The 18,641-nt window shown below is 33.5% G+C and overlaps 1 protein-coding gene and 1 pseudogene across 1 annotated transcript; both read right to left on the minus strand.

Moving 5' to 3' along the window:
* Positions 1–1,404: 1,404 nt before the first annotated feature.
* On the minus strand, positions 1,405–6,699 carry LOC110727535 (annotated as a pseudogene).
* Positions 6,700–7,025: 326 nt separating this feature from the next.
* Positions 7,026–12,359, minus strand: LOC110727538 (poly(A)-specific ribonuclease PARN-like). Its single transcript, XM_021907100.1, has 8 exons — positions 11,481–12,359; positions 9,881–10,011; positions 9,331–9,519; positions 9,147–9,253; positions 8,875–8,991; positions 8,679–8,793; positions 8,368–8,583; positions 7,026–8,232 (listed from the first exon to the last, which is right to left on the minus strand). The coding sequence occupies exons 1-8, from the start codon at positions 11,816–11,818 to the stop codon at positions 7,583–7,585; spliced, it is 1,863 nt and encodes a 620-aa protein (XP_021762792.1). The 5' UTR covers positions 11,819–12,359; the 3' UTR covers positions 7,026–7,582.
* Between the last annotated feature and the right edge of the window lie 6,282 nt (positions 12,360–18,641).

Raw genomic sequence — 18,641 nt, forward strand, 5'->3', positions numbered from 1 at the left:
TAAGGAGTGAAGAGAGAATGGTAAACTAAAAAAAGCAATGTATAAAACTTATCTAAAAAGGAAACGTTTCAACTAATAATAAACTTCCTATAAAAGAATTCGTTTCAACTAAAAAGAACATAGGTAAGTGTATAGAAAGGGGAGTTTTTTTCCGAGCTTTTAGAAAACAACGTAAGATTAAATTATCTTAAAGCGTCAGGTAGAATTATAAATTTTAGTTATAACCAATTAAATAAGAGATTTGTAAAAAATTTTAAAATTAAATAATTCAAACGCCACATATTTTTTTAACATCTTATTATTAAAATAAATAAATAAATAAACTGGTCATAAATTTATGTAATGTAGACCTATAGTACTAATCACAAGTGTAACTCCTACTTAATCTAAAAATGAATCAAAAGATCATTTTAATTAGCTAAGTGATTTTTTGTGGGATTCAAATGGAGGAAATGAACAGAGCAGCCTAAAGAAAGGAAGAAGCACCGAAGTAGAGGTTTGGTTTATTTGCTTAATTTTCCTTTTGCTTTGTATTTTTAGATTTTCATTTTTTCTTTTATGTGAGCTTTCATTTTCCTTTTTTCTTATATACTTTCTCTTTTAGTTTATTTGTTTGCTTTAATTACCTAATTTTTGTTACGTTAGCTTTAATTACTTAATTTTTCTTCTTTATTAATATTTTTATTGGATTTAAATTCTTGACTCTTTTTAAATAAAAAAAATAAGGTATTGGATAATATAACTTGTGAGGGTTTGATTGATGAATTTCCTTAAAAAAAATAATGAAGCCCGTAGATTGAATGAGATTCTTTAAGTAACTAGTTTTGTGCCTGGACGATGCCCAGATTGTAAACTTTCATGGTCTATTGGAAAATTTTAGTTTTAAAATCAATTCGAGATATTTTTTTACAAAGAAAAACTAAATTGGAAAACTCATTACAAAGTATGATGTTGATGTTTTGCAAGCCGGTGCGGTTCCATAAGTTTTTCATTTAATTAGGAGATGTTTTGATTTTTAAACTCACTAGAAAAACTTTTCATGTTAATGTTAGAGTCGAGGAGATAATAAAGAAGTTTAGATAGATGTGTTTTTTCTATTATCTAGCTAAACACAAGGGAATTACTTGGAAAAAAAAAATCAAAGGTAAACATGGAAATTTTCTCTCTTCTAGTGATTTTGCATGTGAAAATTATTTGAGTTTGACAATTCTAATCTCCACTGACAATTTGTTGATAAAGTATTTTCTCTATCTCTCCTTCGAAGGTTCTCTGTTTTTCCATTGACGTTCTTCAATTCACCATTGAAGGATCATAACCCTAGCCTTAAATTCAAACACCAAATTCACAAGCTACTGTTCATAATGTAGAAGACTGAAACTTTGTAAGGGCTGAGGATGAGGATAATAAGGTAGGGATTAAGCATTAGTATAGATTAGTCAATTTTTTTATTGTCACATGTATTGGTGATGGTCGTCGATGGAATAGATTAGTTAAGGTTTTAATATATAAACCTAGTGTATAACTTGTTGGGTATTTAGTTGGAGATATGTGGCATGTGTGTTCTAGGTTTGTAAAACCTACAATACATGAGATTCAAAACGTCAAGTATCGGGTTGATTTTGAGATAGCTTATACCATACTTCCATGGTCTATCGGAAAATTTCAATGAATTCGAGATATTTTTTAACGAAATATCTTATAACATCCATAACTTAAGATAACAAGGTAGCATATTACTAGAGGCTTCCTAATTTCCCTAAATTACACAAAAATACTTAATACACAATCAATACCACGGGAACACGTTGAATGAAACTTTACTAGTATTTTTGTTGATCAGCAACATCGACCTTCAACAGAAAAAGGTTTACAATCAAGTTGCAATGGATTATCCAAGACCAAGTCGGTGACCATTTCAGCTGTTCCTAAAGCCTGACATTAAAAAACCATTCAAAGAGTTACACTTCTATAGTTCTATGTTCTATCAGTGTATTAAGGCAAGATTGAAGCATAATATTACCATGCTAAGTCCTCCTCCTTCATGTCCACTTGCAAGGAAAAGATTGGGAATACCAGGTACTGGGCCAATAACTGGCTTGCCATCAGGCACTGCACAAGGAATAAGCATATCATTACAAGAACTTCGACACTAAAGAATTACTTAAATTTCTGATGGGATTATTTCATTTTGGTATCCTTAAAGATTACTTACTGTAAGGGCGTAATCCAATTCTGACATTCATTTGTTCACTCAAGTTTTTCACTGAGAATTCTTTCAAAGCGGGAAAAAACTGTTGAGTACGTTCCCATATGCGATCAACAATGAACATTTCCAATTCAGTGTTAAATCCAGCAAATTGTCGGCTGCTTCCTGAAGTCATAGGGCAATTGAAGGATGAAATATAAAAACATGCCACATAATTGTGAAGATTATGAGAAGAAAAAAGTGAATGTACACCATATAAACACAGTGTAAAATAAACCCAAGTACAAAACAATTACCGATAAGAAGATTCCCACATGCATCTCTTGTTACAGTCATTGAAACAGACAAGGCTTTGTTATGATCAACCCCCTCTGATTCAGATATGACGGATTTTTGATGATCAACATAACCAGCTTCCATTAGACCATGCCTAATATCAAGGTTATCAAAGTTCTCTAGGTTCAGAAGAAAACCCTGTGAACGTATTCTATAAAAAATAAATAAAAGAAGCATACTTGCATGCAAAATAATTTCAACATTCATGAACAAGATAGACTTTAGGGACAGTTATGTACTAGCATAACTGGACAAGAACAGGGCAGAAATAACGGAACAAGAAGACAAATTTGATTGAGAGTTCTAGAAGCAGAACAACTGATAGATAGGCTAAGTTTAGCCTTGCTTGTTTCACTCCCAACGGGGTAAAACGAAGAAAACTTTTCAATTTCTAGATTACTTTCTCTCTCCTCATTTTCCCTTGTTCATAGCAAATTTCTTTCATTTTACTGATTTATAAGTAACTTTAGCTACGCTCTTCATATAGCAGGTTCAATACAGAATAGGACAGTACCCACTGAGAGCAACAATAGGTTTCAAAGCTAATTTGTTACACATCAGATAAACACATGCAAGAGTCCGAACATATAAAACTTATTGGCATCAACACTTAAGTTACATTCATGCTCCAGAGATATCAGTATGTATTAGCTGCTAGCCTGCTACCAATCTTGTTTCTAATCAACAATTCTCACCTTCCGAGGCTTAATAGGAACATGTAACACTATATGTGAATCCTGAAGCAGCTTGTCCATCAAAGATCCAGTCCAACAACCAGCTGCTATTATAGTTGCCTTTCGGCCATATAAAGTGTTCTTTTGAGTTATGATACCGTCAATTTTTCCTTTTCCATTTGATCTGAATGTATATAGAATATAAAGTTATTACATCTCAGTTTTTATTTTCATACCAGAATATCCTGTTCCTAGTTTTGGGAAGAAAGAAGAAACACTGAAAATTGGAAAAGACCTTATGAAACGTACAGCTGGATCATGATAGAACTCTGCATATCTGCCTAGGGACTTAAAGAGCCTGTTACCCTGGAAATGAAGGAATGAACCATAACCTATTAAGTCAAGCTATACTTTGGTGATAGGTTGTTAAAAAGAAGTAACAACAATCAATAAAATTCTGATCAGGATCTAAGATGACTGCACAAACCTTTTCTATAAATGCCATTGTACGATAAGCATCCAATTGGCAATCATCAGGTAGAAAGGCAGCACCACTTTGCTGGTTAATTCCGAGTTCGGGTTCCCTATTAGCTAGATCATTGTGTGACAAGTACTCTGCCCTTATCCCAGCCTTAGATAGCTCTTGTACGCGCCTCTTCAATTGATTTAACTCTGTTTCTGTTCTACCAATTAACAAGCTTCCTAACAAAAAAGACACCAGCACCATTCATCCAAAGAATTACACAAATGGCCAATACCAAAAATCAATATATCACATGATGTCACAGAATTTTTATGCAAAATCTAGATTATTAGACACTTTAGTTGAGTCCATGACTTTAAAAGGGAGATACACCCACACTCAAAGTTTACACCTCCCCTTTTTGGCAAGGTATGAGAGATCAGGCTTCATGCAGCTTTACTTCTGAAACTAACAGAGACTTTAATACCATGACAACATAATGAGGGCATATAAAAGGTTTGTGCTGCCTAGAAGCCTATCAGGGTGCTCAAGTGTAGTGATGATTCAGGTAAACACCATGCTCAATAAAAATGTCAGTATACATACCAAATGGAGCTCAGGAGTAATTATGCTTCAAACTGCCAATGCCATCACACTCCCCCCAACACACACACACACACACACACAAACAAACAACCCCACAGACAAGCTAGTAAAATTTTATTTGGGAAACTAATTTGTACTAGCAGAAGTACTATCTATACTAATATTTAATAACAGGCAAACTTAAAGGAAATGTAGAGTGCCACGTGTCATTTTTGTTTTTCAATTTTTTTTAATATATGTCTTTTCATCCTAATGTCCAGTTTATTCCCAAATGACGCTTCATTCCTCTTAAATTTCTTACCAAACAATTAGTTTATTCTTTCATAGGTCATACATACGAAAACTAACTTTTATGCATGATTCATACGAAAACTAACTTTTTATTCCCAAATGATTCCATCCAAGCTCAATCTAAATATGCAATATAACAAGATAAACAACCCTTAAATAGAAAGAAAAAAAAAATTGAATGAAAAATATTAATGTATATTTTCATTCAAATTAAATATTAGAGCAATCTAGATATACATTAAAATAATTTTTTAATAACACAAAAAGACATTTTATCAAAAAATTTGACCCGTGCATTGCACAGGCTAAATACTAGTTTAATTTTAAATAGTGAGAAGGGGTCAGATAAGGGTTACAAGACTACTTAATGATTATACAAATGTGTATTAGGAATGTTGGCAAGATATTAGGTAATCCGAGAAAGATAACAAGTGGTAGCATCACTTTATGTATTGAATATTCTTATAAGAAGTAAGATTTTACATCGCCTATGCACATTAACATTAAAAGATCTTCAAAAAAAAAAAAAAACAGCTATACTACGGTATAAATGGGTAATTAGCATACACATGTTCAATACCTGTTTTTTTCCAGCCTAATGTTTCCAAGGGATCAGAGCCTTGATCTTGAACATTATCTGCCAACAACTCCCACAATTTCCGGCTTCACATAGCAAGATCCCATACTTCAGTACCAGGAGTTTTGTGCACCATCCATAAGTAGCCCTGACCTGTAACAGGTCAATCATCAAGCTACGATGATGAATTGGTGATGTCATTCATTCAATCCTAAATTCTAGCAAATGAAGATTTTAGGCATGTTCATCAATATTCAATATTTGACAAAAGGTTATGGCAAGATAAAGGAGCTGCAAAAGAGCTTGGAAGAATCCTCTACAAGACTGAAGTGTAGTAAACTCAAAATAGAAATTCCAAAAGCCTTGGGAACGAAAAGAACAGTTATAATGGTCTGTAGTGCTTGTTATTAAGTAATAATTCTATAATTGTGCAGGAGTAGAAGCAATTTGTACAAAGTCCTAGATGCTGTCTAATTCAATCTGATTGACTATTTGAGTTCAGGCTCAAATTTTCAAATGTTGGATTTTTGGATTGGATTCTAACTTGATCAAGTTTCGGTAATGCACAGCTCTGGGCACAACATGTACTTATACATATTATAATCATTCTTTCCCAAGGACAAGGCAACTAAAAGGCCTAAGCACCCCCCCCCCCCTCTCTCCAACTCTTGATTATTCATAAAATTTAATTACAATCTACTTAATATTTAGCGAGTTCACTATTATTCTAGGTTCATATTTTGGTTGGCTCTCATCATGGTCCAGACCTCGCTTCGCCTCAACTCTCTTTGTCCCTAAAAGTATGCACCATTGTTTCACTCTCTCACAAACTAAAACATAATCCCAATAATTTACTTTATCATCAGCTACACTCAAACATTAATAAGCGCGTAAATTATACTTTGCCCACACTAATTAGGGAGGAATAGATAAGGTGATTCTACATAAATGTTAATTTAGACACAACATTCATAACAAAATCAACTAAGAAGAAACCAAGCATTTAGCTGATCCAACATTGTAATATAACATATATAACTAAAATTTCTGCAAAATCAAAGTAACAATAAATAAATAAAAGTAGTAGAGAGTAAAGGTATACCGGCACCGGTAGCACCGGAGCAGGGAACGGCGGCGTCAACGACGGCGACAGAGAGATTAGAACGAAGAAGGAGATCTCTGGCAATGCTCAGCCCAATTATTCCAGCTCCCACCACCACTACGTCGAAAGTATGGGTTGCGCACACTGCGCCAATCCCTAAATTACCCCCATTTCTGGAATTGATTTTTCTGGGCGACGGCAAAATTGAGAATAGCTGGTTTTTCTGATTCAATGAAGTGTGAATTTGGTGTTTGAATTTCAGGCTAGGGTTAGGGTTTAAGTGAAGTATTGAAATTCCCGCCATTTTCTGCTTCATTTATCTTGCTGCAAAATTTTGAAGCTCCTCTTCTTTGATAATGGAGTTTGTTAGTTGATGATGGGCTGCGTTTGGTAACTGAAAAAATCAACCAAAAGACTAAATACATTTACATTTTTTTTTTTTAAGGTAAGAAAAATAAACATGAGAAGTAGTAATCGTACGGATTCGACTCATATGAGTATTTAAAGTTGGTCATAATGAAATTCAATAATTATTTGTATCTAGTTAAAATCTCAAAAAATCAATTTTTTTAAAAGTTATGAGAGGATTGTAAAGTCACTTAGCGTAATAGTTACTTAGTAAATGAAATTCAGACTATATTATTCCAACTATCAAACATGTTACAATTCATCAATGATAATTAGAATGTGGAATATTTTGTTCCCTATAATTTATCAATCAAAATCAGTGCTGAATTTGACTGATTTGCCAAGCAGTTTTGGCATTTAAATTTGCAAAATTATTTTACCTTGTATATATTTCAAATTTTCAATCATGTTACTTGGAATAATGTTGGCAATCAAGTATTCAAGTAATACAAGTCCTCCGTACATGCCAAACTAAACTATCTTCAATGTGATAGAGTGATAGACCACTTGATATCTTCTGATCCCCAAGTCTTGAACAAATTACAAATTTCACTCAGAGTAATGTTGTACAAGGAGTATATCCTATCCCACAATGAAGGTGGTTTGAAAGAATAAATGAATCCCATACAGATAATGTTGCAATAGCATCAGCATGGTTACTCAACAAAGTAAGTGTAAGTTGCCGATCAACAGTCGGTCCTTTTGCTTCTTCAGATCCTGAAGTTTAGTAACAGGGTAAGTATTGTTACCCACCATCCGTTGAAATCATGTTTTCGAGTTCAGAGTAATAAGCATTGGCTTCAGCTTTCTGTCTTATCAGAGATAAGATACCTCTAGCACAACACACACGGTTCAGCATTGGTTTCAGTTTTCTGCCCCGATGATTAATTGAATATAAACAAACCCAATGTTCATATAATCATACATCATCAAGGTTGAGGACAGTATTGTCATCCCACCAGATTTCATATGGGCTTCTTTTATAACTATCAACAGGAAATTGGTCAGCTGACATCATAACTTGGTCCAAAGAATCAGCCAGATTGGAGTCCCATTTGCTCATGTTATACACACATTTGTAAGTTTCGTAATTTGCTGCTCTCAAACCCTCAGCAATCAGTTCCGTCAAGCCTTCATGGCAAGCTCCTCCAGACCCCATAGCATTAATGAAAGCTCCTGCAAGTCCAGGCCGCCGAAAGGCAACCACTGCACAGCTCTTATCCACTAGTTTGACATCAAACTCTGCAGAGAAAACTTCATGAGATCTACAAAGGAGTGTTTTCAGATCTCCAGCTGACAAACCACTCCTGAATCCCCATAGGAAGACTATATCATTGCAGCTCAGTCTTCTTATGCTACCTGATGAAATCCTGACATCCTCATCAGAGTTTTCAAGAGGACAACTGCACGGGTCAAAAATGTTTGCAAAATTTTTGAGCACTAAGCTATTGTCCTCATTAATATGTTGCGGACCACGTTTGATTATGGAGTAGAGTTTTGCAAAAAGATGACTTATCTGTAAAACATTATGGCCGTGGATCTTCCCTTCATTCATCTCATCTGGTGTACCTGCGTATCCAGTTACAAGTACACTTAGCACTAGTCTCTAACATTCCAGCTGACAAAACATAAATCACAATAAAATATAGGTCTATGGTCTATGCATAATAATTGCAAACATATAATTATTAAAAAGCAACTTGCCTTTGAGAGGAATATCAATATCAATAGGTGCAAAAAACCGGTTTCTCAAGAAAGATGAAGCTGCAGGCAAATTGTTCATGGTTCCGCTAGGGTTAAATTCTTTCATTAAATGGCCCATGTCGATGATATAGGGGAAATAAGAGCTCAAAGAGTGCTTGAACTCGTCAATACTTGAAGGTAGAGAGCTCAGAAACTTGGAGTGAATGAAAGCAAAATCTGTATAAGCAAAATGCTGAAGGTCAACCTTGCAGAAAATTGCATTTAGAAGATGAAAGCACATTAAGCTGAAAAGTCCATACAGCAGCACACACCATGAAGTGAGTTGTGTGCAATAATAGGTTTTCCTGAAGCAGAAATCAGATCAACCACTTCTCGAAATCCACGAACATTCTTGCCTTGCCCCTCCTCCAGATCTTGAAGTTCTTTCTACAAATATTAAGTACAGCTTTATTCTCCAAAAAAATCTTGACTCCAAAATGCAAGAAAAAGACAATCTTAAATTATTACCTCAAAAAGAATTTTGTCCTCTTTCGAACTTGTCAAAACCATCCGAAGCCCTTGAATGCCCCCACGTTTTGTAGGGATCAACAAAGGGACAATGTCATCAGAGTGTTCTTTCATAAGCTGCAGCATACAAATGACCTTAGGACATTGCCGAATTCTAAAAGAACTCTTAACATATAACAATATTATTCCATCATATTAAAATCAGGCAACACACATCCAGTGAATTATGAACATTGTATGCACAAAGATAAAAGACTATAAGAATATGCAACCTCAAGGACAAGTTGCACTTGGCGCTCACTGCAAACATCCACGTCAAGACAGGGTCTGGATCCATGTTCACCCAAAACAACTTTTCTCAGAGCTTTGACCAATGGATCTGCAGATTAAAGATGTTCTACTTTCAGCTGAGAAGGGACGGAAAGAAATTTTCTTATAAAGCAGAATTGTGCACACCTTCTTTGAGCCTTTTTGAGTCTTGGCAAGCACTTTTCCAGGTCTTAATTCGTAATTTGATTCTCTCAATATATACAGCATCAGCAACTGATGCGGCTGGCAAAGCTTGTACAGCATTTGCCCTCAGCATTGAATTTCCTGGATGTCGTTTTATACTTGATTCCTGAGCTGTGGATATATATGAGATCCCTATTCAAGAATTAAACTGTAATGAATTAATGATGAAAATAAGCTATTTGGAAAAATAATGAATCTGGGAAGGGGGTAGTCAACGAGATAATAGAATTATGAGTATGTAATTCTAGAAAGGTACTGCTAGAATATGCAAGTCATCAATACAAACACCCTTTTCTAAACATCTTATGAGATAATGAAACTGCAAAAGCTTTGTCAACAATGTTTTGATCCCTATAACACTAGCAACAATCCTGAACCCTCCATCCTTAGGTCAATACTAGTAATATAACACATGAGTAAGAGTAAGGATTTAACAGAGAAATAAAGTATTGCACTTGCACACATGTGATTTTATTCTTCATCTAGAAATTACCATCATATATGCAGGAATTAAAATCGAAACCGAGTCGAGCCATGGATGTCAAATACGATGTTTGACATGCAAAAGTGTAAGAAGGCACCCCAATTTTCAGTTCATCCCTTGGAAATAGGTGGAAATTATATCTGCAAATCATGAAAAAAAAAGTAGAATCACGACTTAGGCATCTGTTTCCAAACCAAGATAACTTTACATACATAAATACAATCCATTCTCAACATGGTTATCCCCAACTCACAGTTTTTACAAGAAAATCATTGGCCTAAACAAGGACTGCCACCATGGTAGGTGATATGAGCTCTTGCTCTGCAGTAGCTTATGAACTAAGGGCTGCTAACCTAAACATGCAGTGTACATGGAATTATGTCTTAACAATCACTAATAACAATTTGCAAGGAAGGACACTGAGGAGCATACTACTCTCGCGACCTCTTTGTTTACTTAAAAATGCCACAGCTGATGATAACCTAAGGTTCAAATTGAGCTTGAAGACTTCAAATCTTCCGTTATATTATGGCAAATAATTAAAAGTGGTCCTAAACAGATGAATAGACAATTAGTTCACCTCTCATGGGAAGCCATGCCCCTTGGAATAATTATCTTTCCTTGAATAAAAAATGCAGGAGGTAAAGGTAGAGCATATACCTTTATTATGAAGGTATTAAATTCTATAAATAAGAGGAGCAGCTAGAAGCCTAGATCCCAGTGAGGCTGTGAGCACAGTCTAGTAGACCTTTTTCATGCCAAAGCCCCTAACTAAAGCAGGCAAAATCATATAGCGCATTTTTAAAATATGTATAACTTTTTAAAAATGATGGACGACAATTCCTTGAGTCCTCCTGTGTAGAGAAAGATGTCATCTTCATGTTGCTGAAACAATTTGCTCTAAAGTTCACATTGCATCTTACGCGTCAGATTGGTGTTTCTAATGTTAATGCTTAATGTTTCTACACATTTCATTTTCCACTAATCAAAGTATTCCTCATGATGGATTGATCATCTTCCTTTATACTCCCTCTGCCCCTTAATTATTGCCCCATTGCAAAAATATGGGTCAAACTTTTAAAACTTTGACTATGAATTCTCGTTAATCTATAAGTGATAATATATTCATGTGCGATCTTGTTAGAATCGGTTCATTGTATAGTTTATTAAACCACAGAGCAACACCATCAAGACTTTCTTGCTGAAACCCTACCAAAACCCCCAAATCAATAAACCTAAATTAGTGAAGTAGTATACAACATTCAGACATCAAAACCAGATATTTACAAGATAAACCCAACAAACCCCATCATAATTCTAGCTAAAACCATCACCATATTAAAAACCCAAACAACCATCAGCTAAAACCAATAAACCCCCTAAAAAATTGAAAATTCTAGCTAAAATTAGCACCCCTCTTAAAAACCCAGAAAGCAATCAGCTAAAACCAATTAGCCTCAGAAAAGTACACAGCCAAAGTTCACTTATTTACCATTCAACACTTACAAAAACATCAAACCCAGAAAAACTAAAGCAATGACAACCATAAAAACACCAGAAAAAGAGGATTTAAACCAAATAAAACAAGAAATAAAGGGAAAAAACATACGGGTAAGCAGTAAGCTTAGAAGCCCTAAGAGTGAAAGGGCAGATAGCAAACTGAAGAAGCTGAAAATTCTCTGAAGAACGCTTTGCCTTCAAATAGGCGATTTCTGGGGTGTCAAAAGGAAGAACCCTTTGCCATGGAGATGAATATGAACCAGTTTTTTGAAGACTAACTGCAATAAAATCGGAATTTGAAATGTGGGGCTTAATTTCTTCTAATACTTGATTAAAATTGGACTTTTTAACTTGCTTAATTCTCCATTTTTTGCTGAAATTAGTGTTTGTAATGGTGTTTTCTATTTGAATTGAAGCTTGAGTACAGAACAAACGTTTCTTCATCATTGTATTGTAGTATTTTTGAGCTGCTGCTACAATGGCTTCCCGAGTTCTCTGGTTTTTCTGGTTTTCTAATGATTTACAATCGAATTGAAATGGGTCGGTCCTGTGGTGCGGTCCTGTTGGTGCGGAGTACTTCAGATTTATTTATTTTTTCATGTGTTTTGCATTTGTATTGGGCCTACGGCCTACCAAGATGTATTGCATCAACCCAAAACGAAAAAAAAAAAAAAAAACAAGAGAGCAACAAGAATTTTATTTTATTTTATTTCATGGGGGAGGCAAATGTTTGAACTTTGAAGTTGAATTTTCATAAAAAAACAAAAAAAAAAAAAAAAAAAAAAAGAAAAGGATTGTTAGAGATATGATATCATTAGTTAGGGTAGTATATCTTTTAGGAAAAATATTTCCTATCTTATATGCATAGGTTTTGTATAAATACACTACCTGGTCGATCAATAAACAAGCCATTCAATTCTCTCATTCACCCAAATTTGTCATGAATACCTAGGTTTGTTTTTTCATCAAATTTGTTTTTTACAAATAAAAATAGATATCTGTTTATGTCGAGAAGGGTTTTGTTAGATGAAAATTTTCAATACTGCTATTAAGAGATAAATAAGACATTGGAGGCTCAATCTTTGATGATTTTCTCTACTTTTTCATTTGCGATATTGAATCATGTGATTATTTTGTACAGGCAAAAGCCTAATTTTTCATTTCTTTATAATAACAGCAATTAAAAGAAGAGTTTTTGCTCATCAAAATTCAAATTTGACTTTTTTTCCCTTTAACAATTAAAGATTAACCTGATTTTTTTTTTTTTTTCTTGTTGAAGTTAAATTTATCTTATGGAAACTAATTTTATTCTAAATATAAATAGAGGAATTGATTTTATTATTTTTAATCATAATCTTCAAAACTACAATACTCAAACAGACAAACTCTACAACAATGGATGATAGAAGGCTTGGACTTGTTGGCATGGAAAGGCCTTTGAGGACTTATGGGGTTTTGATTATTAAATGGACCGACCCAAATAGGCTTATTTGGACCCCCAAATATTTGGCATTCAAATAAATTAATAAACCCAACTCCTTAAAATGACCTTCAATCAAATGTGACATACAAAATACATTTGTGTTATTTAGAGATGAAGAGAGCACTTTCTTGGTTATTAGATCAGATATAATACAATTAAACCTAGATTAAGTAATTAAGTCTCATGTCAGTGATGATAATGTGATATGATGTATCATCATTTCACTTTGCTAATTAGAGCAATTAAGTTTGTTGAACATCATATTCAAACAGTCAGGCGGTCAAGCCCCTCAGCTTGGACCACTTATTACTCACTATTGCACTACCACTAATTCCACTTTAGATTATGATATATAGATCTAGCTTTAATCTTGCATATAGTTCCACATAATTCTGAGTGATATGAACACCAAAGATGAGAATATAAGATCGAGGGCACCCTATGATCCCATTTGGCAAAAGTAACGGTAGCGGGTAGCTTTTAGCGGTTGAGTAGTGGGTAACGGTTAAGGTAGCGAGTAGATGTCAATTAATAGTGGGTAGAGGTTAGCTGTCAAGGTAACTGTTGATAGTATGAGTGTTTGGTAAAAGTAGCGGTTGCAATACTAAAATATATCAAAATTCATATAAATATTGTTTAAAAAGTAAAAAAATTTTGTCAAACGCTACCCGCTACTTCTAAACGCTACTATTTTTAGCGTTTGAAAAAAGCTACCTAAATGCTACCTCTATCGCTAACCGTTACTAGAATCGATACCTTGCCAAACACTCTCAAATTTGTTCTAGTAGTGTTTTGACTAGTTAAAACGCTAACCGCTACCTCAAACGCTACCACTAAACAGGGCCTATATATATATGTGCGCATCAACATATAGATTTTTGCTGCTTCACTATCTAGTTGTGTGGTTTGTAAGATAGTAATAACTCTTCTGTTTAAGGTTAACATGTAAATGGTTAAAAAATACGGAATACTTACAATACATTGACTTTTTTACTATTAATTATATTCACATGTAGAGTTTTTTTTTTTTTTTTTTTTTTTTTTTTCAACATCTATGAAAGTGCATGAGATGCATAGGAATATTATATTAAAGCAAGATGTAAAATGGAATTTGTTCTACTGTCCAATCCATATAATGGACAACGGGGTGTTGCCATGTTGAATAGACAATAGGCATCGAGTGGTACTCAAGACCTAAAACGAGTAAATAAACAAATATCCTAGATTCCTAGTAGCAATAAATTCTTGCTAGACATTGGATTTATGTATATAATGAATGGAAAGCCAATAATATAAATGAGGTAAGTTGGGATGTTGCTTAAGCATACAGACTCATCATCCCACAGGGCAGGGCGTGTAGCAGTGACCAACAAAATTGGTTGTTAGAATGTGCTTATTCACTTTAACCACTTTATTTCCCATTTGAATATTCTATATCCTTATTTTATTGAAACTTTTTCGGTCAATTTACTAAAAATTTACTACAAGTTGCATTGGTGATACCCATAATTATCAGCCAAGAGTGGCCAATTCTTGTTCTTTTTGTCATACTCCGTAGAAGATAATATAATTTTCTGAGGTGTATCAGTGTATGGGAGCTTATGTATCAAGTTATGTAAAATCATTTTTTTTTTCTTTTTGATAAAAGGCCTAGGAAAGCATTCCATCACTTGTTACAACATATTGAGATTTTTTTTGTATTTTTTTTTTCAATTGATCTATTAGTCCATTCTTTAGATAAAGAGACCTTTAGTGATTCACGTACCTTTTTTAATTAAAATGAAAATATTTAAAAGATATGCAATAATATAGCAACAAAAAAAATTCTAGTAATTAGCTACTCCATCCATTCGATCATATTCATATACATATGATACTAAGTAATACTAAACTTTTTTAAAAAAAAATAGCAAAGTAGTGAAAATTATGTCATACTTGTATTTGATCATTTTTAATTAGTTTTACAATGCAACACAACCACACAACTATCAATTGTTTTGGAAAATCATCTCATATCATTTTCAATTTACAAAATACTGAATAATGTAATATTTTTATGTAACAAGTCTAATAGCTATTTTAAATGTCAAAACGAAACAAATAATTTTTTATAAACTCAACTTACTTCCTATCCGGCCTTAGATGTCAACTTAGTTATTTAAAGTCCTAGGAGTAGATACTGGTATGTACTTAAAACCATCTCCAATGGTGAGACTTGAGGGAGTTTTTTTAAGAGAGAGAGAGAGTATTTTTTACAAAGTATACCAATAAGTTGGTATCTAAACTTAGCAACTCCAAAAGAAAGTTGCTAAGTTTAGATACCCAACTTTGAGTCTCATTTGACAAAAAGTGTGGGCCCTTAATAATATATTATAATATATTTTGTAATTTATTTAAGTTTTGATTTTTTTTTAATTTTTTTTTTGAAAAATTTACAATTAGTATATTTTAGAGAGTCTAACCATTGAGAAATTAGATTTCACATGAGTTGTTAAATTGAGAAGTGGGTTGAGTATCACCATTGGAGATAAAAAACAACTCAATTCATATTTCAATACTCAAAGCTGAGTCTCACCAATGGAGATGGTCTAAGGTTTGGGATCAAATCTCGATCTTTTAGAACACTACCCATGCAACATTTTCTTACACTAATAAAAAACTTAATTCTACCCGAAATTAAACCTTGATAGCATCATCTATTGGGTGAAATTGGAGCACCTTTCCTTATCTACAATCATCTACCAAAACTTGAGTAGACACTTTACAAAGTATTTGGTATCACCAATTCACCACAATAATTGCATGGTAGGAAGGAGGTAATTCAAATATGTATGCATCTAATGCGAGCGATTTTAGCTTACGAAATGCTAACTTCATAATTGCACTTCACGTCATCACTCCCTTGTTCATCCATTGGTTAAGTACATAAAAGTATAAACTATAAATGGGTCTCTAATAATTATATTAAATATACTTAAAATAAAACTAATTATAATAATATAAATTCAGAATATTCTTGTGCTTTTGACGTTGACCTTTATGGATAAACTGGCTGCTTCTAGCTTTGATGATTTCTTTTGGGACACTCATTTAAGTCGAAAGCAAAGCAATTTTTTTAAAGTAAAATATCTTCTTTCTTTCTTTTTTTTTTTTTTTTTTTTTTAATTTTCTTTTGCAAGAGGTTTTTTTTTTTTATTTTTTTTTACAAAAGATTCTATTAACGAAAAACAGTATTACAACCTAAGAAACGAATTACATTCTAACAAGGCTAAAACAAACAAACAAACAACAACGAACTGCAAACCAAATAAAACGTAAAATTAAAGACATTGATGGACTACGCGGCAACAGACCAAAACCAACCCAAAGACAAGTCTTTTGTAAGAGGTTATACTAGCATTAAGCACTTAGCTTGTAAATACAATTATATACAAGTAAAAGATTAAGGACTGGATAGTAAGCACTTTGTTCAGGCTAAACTAGTTTTCAAGCCCATATAATACACAAAATGTTTGACTACTTAATTAAGTATAATTGATCAAATCAAATATTTCAATTTTTTTTTTAGAAAATGTTTCAAAATTTTGGTTAGTCTTTATTAGTTGAAATAGTTATTTGCCTTATGTGTTGACGGTCGAACTTAAATTAACACTTAACTAACTCCTATTTTCGTATTGATGGTAGTTTTATCTATTTATTATACTGTATATCAATGGCAATAAAAATTAGAGCTGTACTAATATGTTCATATACACCATATTTAGAATCGAAGAAGTTAATGAGGTAAATATGGAATGTTTTTAGTGGTGTATATAATATTTTATTATTTTTTTGATAAGGATAGGGTGTATAATAAAAATTACTAAAAGTAATCCATAAAATTAAATGAAATGCTTAGACAATTTGATACGTTATACGTGATATCAAGTTTTAACACTTTTTTCTTCCCACAAATAATTTCTCATTTGAAATTTTTTAAAATAATTATCATAGCTTTGATTTCTTTTTTCTTTTCTTCTTCTGAGAGGAATAATAGTTTTGATTTTTACTGACTTTGTAATCTCAGCTTGATAATCTGCTTCTTCTATCATGTTACTGTATAAGGTTTTTTTTTTTTTTTTTTTTTTTTTAATTTTTATTTATTTTATGATCAGGAAAAAAAACCTACTCCATATATTATCCATATTAAAAATGCACTTGTAAGGACTTGTGCACTAAATGAGTCGTCTTAAAAAAAAAAATACATACATACGGATCCATGATGGTATGAAACGTGGCAAATGACAACTCATAAGAAGTAATTTTTTTTGGAAGTGGATCATCATTTTTTTTTTTTTTTTTGTGAAACAATAATTATTTAATGATAACGTAGCAAATGTAGTAACAAAATATATTTACTTCCACGTCCAATAGATCCCTACATTATTTCCGTTAACCAATTCTCCACATGTATAATTTTCATTGAATTTATTGTAACTAATAGGGGTGTTAAAAAAACCCGATCCGGTTGTCCCGTTTCGATTACCCGATGATCCGCAAAAACCCCGATAGAAAATTGACAGATTTTTCTGTTTTTTTCTGGGTCAGGTATTCGTCCCGCTAAAATAGCAGTTTCGTGGGCCGGGACATGGGCCAAGCTTTGCTAATCTCGGGTACCCAGATACCCGTTAAAAAAATAATTAAATAAATTCGTTTGAGTGAGTTTTTCAAGTGGGTAGGGTGGGTTTCGGTTGGTTTGAGTGAGGTTTCGAGGTGGGGTTGTAGGTGGTGGATAAGTGATCAGGGGGTGGGGTGGTGGGATTTTAGGTGGCTAGGGTTTTCTGCTGGTCAGAGTGGGTTTTCAGGTGGGTGGGTTGGGTTTCGGTTGTTTTGAGGAAGGTTTCAAGGTGGACCGTTGGTGGTGGGTTGGTGGTCAGGGGGTGGGGTGCGCGGGATTTAAGGCGGCTGGTGTGATAAGTAGTGGTTTCTGGGTGGGGTAATGGTGTGGGGTTCAGTTCAGGGGCGCCCATGGGTGGTGGGGGTCAATGGTGGTGGGAATGGAGGTTTGGTGGTGATATGGTGATTGCTATGGAGGTAGTGATCGTGAGGTGAGAGGAGAGAGATTAAAGAAAAAAAACTAAAAAAAAAATCTGGGACGGGACAAGGGCCGACTTATCAACTACCTGAAGATTCGGGTACCCGGATCTGAACACCCCTAGTAACTAAGGTATTGTTTGGTTGACAAATATAAACTTGGGAAGTTGAAATTGCTAGGAATTGAAATTGTTTGGAGTTGTTTGGTTGACAAATTCATGGGAAGTAGAATTTCCCATGAATTCTCACTTCCTACAAAATGGAGGAAGTAAATTACCTAGGGGGAACTAGGTAAGTGGAACTTCTCATGGGAATTTCTACTTCCCTTGGTTAACCAAACACTTTGTAGAATTTCCTAAGAAGTTCAATTTCATGGGACATCAAATTTTCAAGGAATTTGCAATTCCTACATTCAACCAAACAAGCCCTAAGATATTTTTTTATTATTTTTAAAATAAAGCTTATTTTTACTAATTTACTATTGTATTTGTTCTTTGATAGATATTATTAACGTTTACAATATAAAACATATTTTTATTGATGTGAATTTATTTTTAGGAAATTTTCACTTTTGCTACCACTCAAGCACCCCTATTTCACTTTTGCTACCCATCAAAAAATTTATTTTATTTTGCTACCACCTAAAATCACATAAGTTAAATTTCACTACCACTTAACACTTTCAGTTATTATTTCCGTTAGTGAGATCCAACC

The sequence above is a fragment of the Chenopodium quinoa genome, unplaced genomic scaffold (assembly GCF_001683475.1).
Source record: "Chenopodium quinoa cultivar QQ74 unplaced genomic scaffold, ASM168347v1, whole genome shotgun sequence".
Taxonomy (NCBI): Eukaryota; Viridiplantae; Streptophyta; class Magnoliopsida; order Caryophyllales; family Amaranthaceae; genus Chenopodium; species Chenopodium quinoa.

Excerpts from the sequence above, each read along its gene's own strand:
- LOC110727538 (XM_021907100.1), bottom strand. The coding sequence starts at position 11,818 with ATGATGAAGAAACGTTTGTTCTGTACTCAAGCTTCAATTCAAATAGAA. Across the intron at positions 9,520-9,880 it reads TAATTCCTGCATATATGATG|GGATCTCATATATATCCACA; the intron begins GTAATTTCTAGA and ends ATTCTTGAATAG. Across the intron at positions 9,254-9,330 it reads CTCAAAAAGGCTCAAAGAAG|ATCCATTGGTCAAAGCTCTG; the intron begins GTGTGCACAATT and ends TTTAATCTGCAG.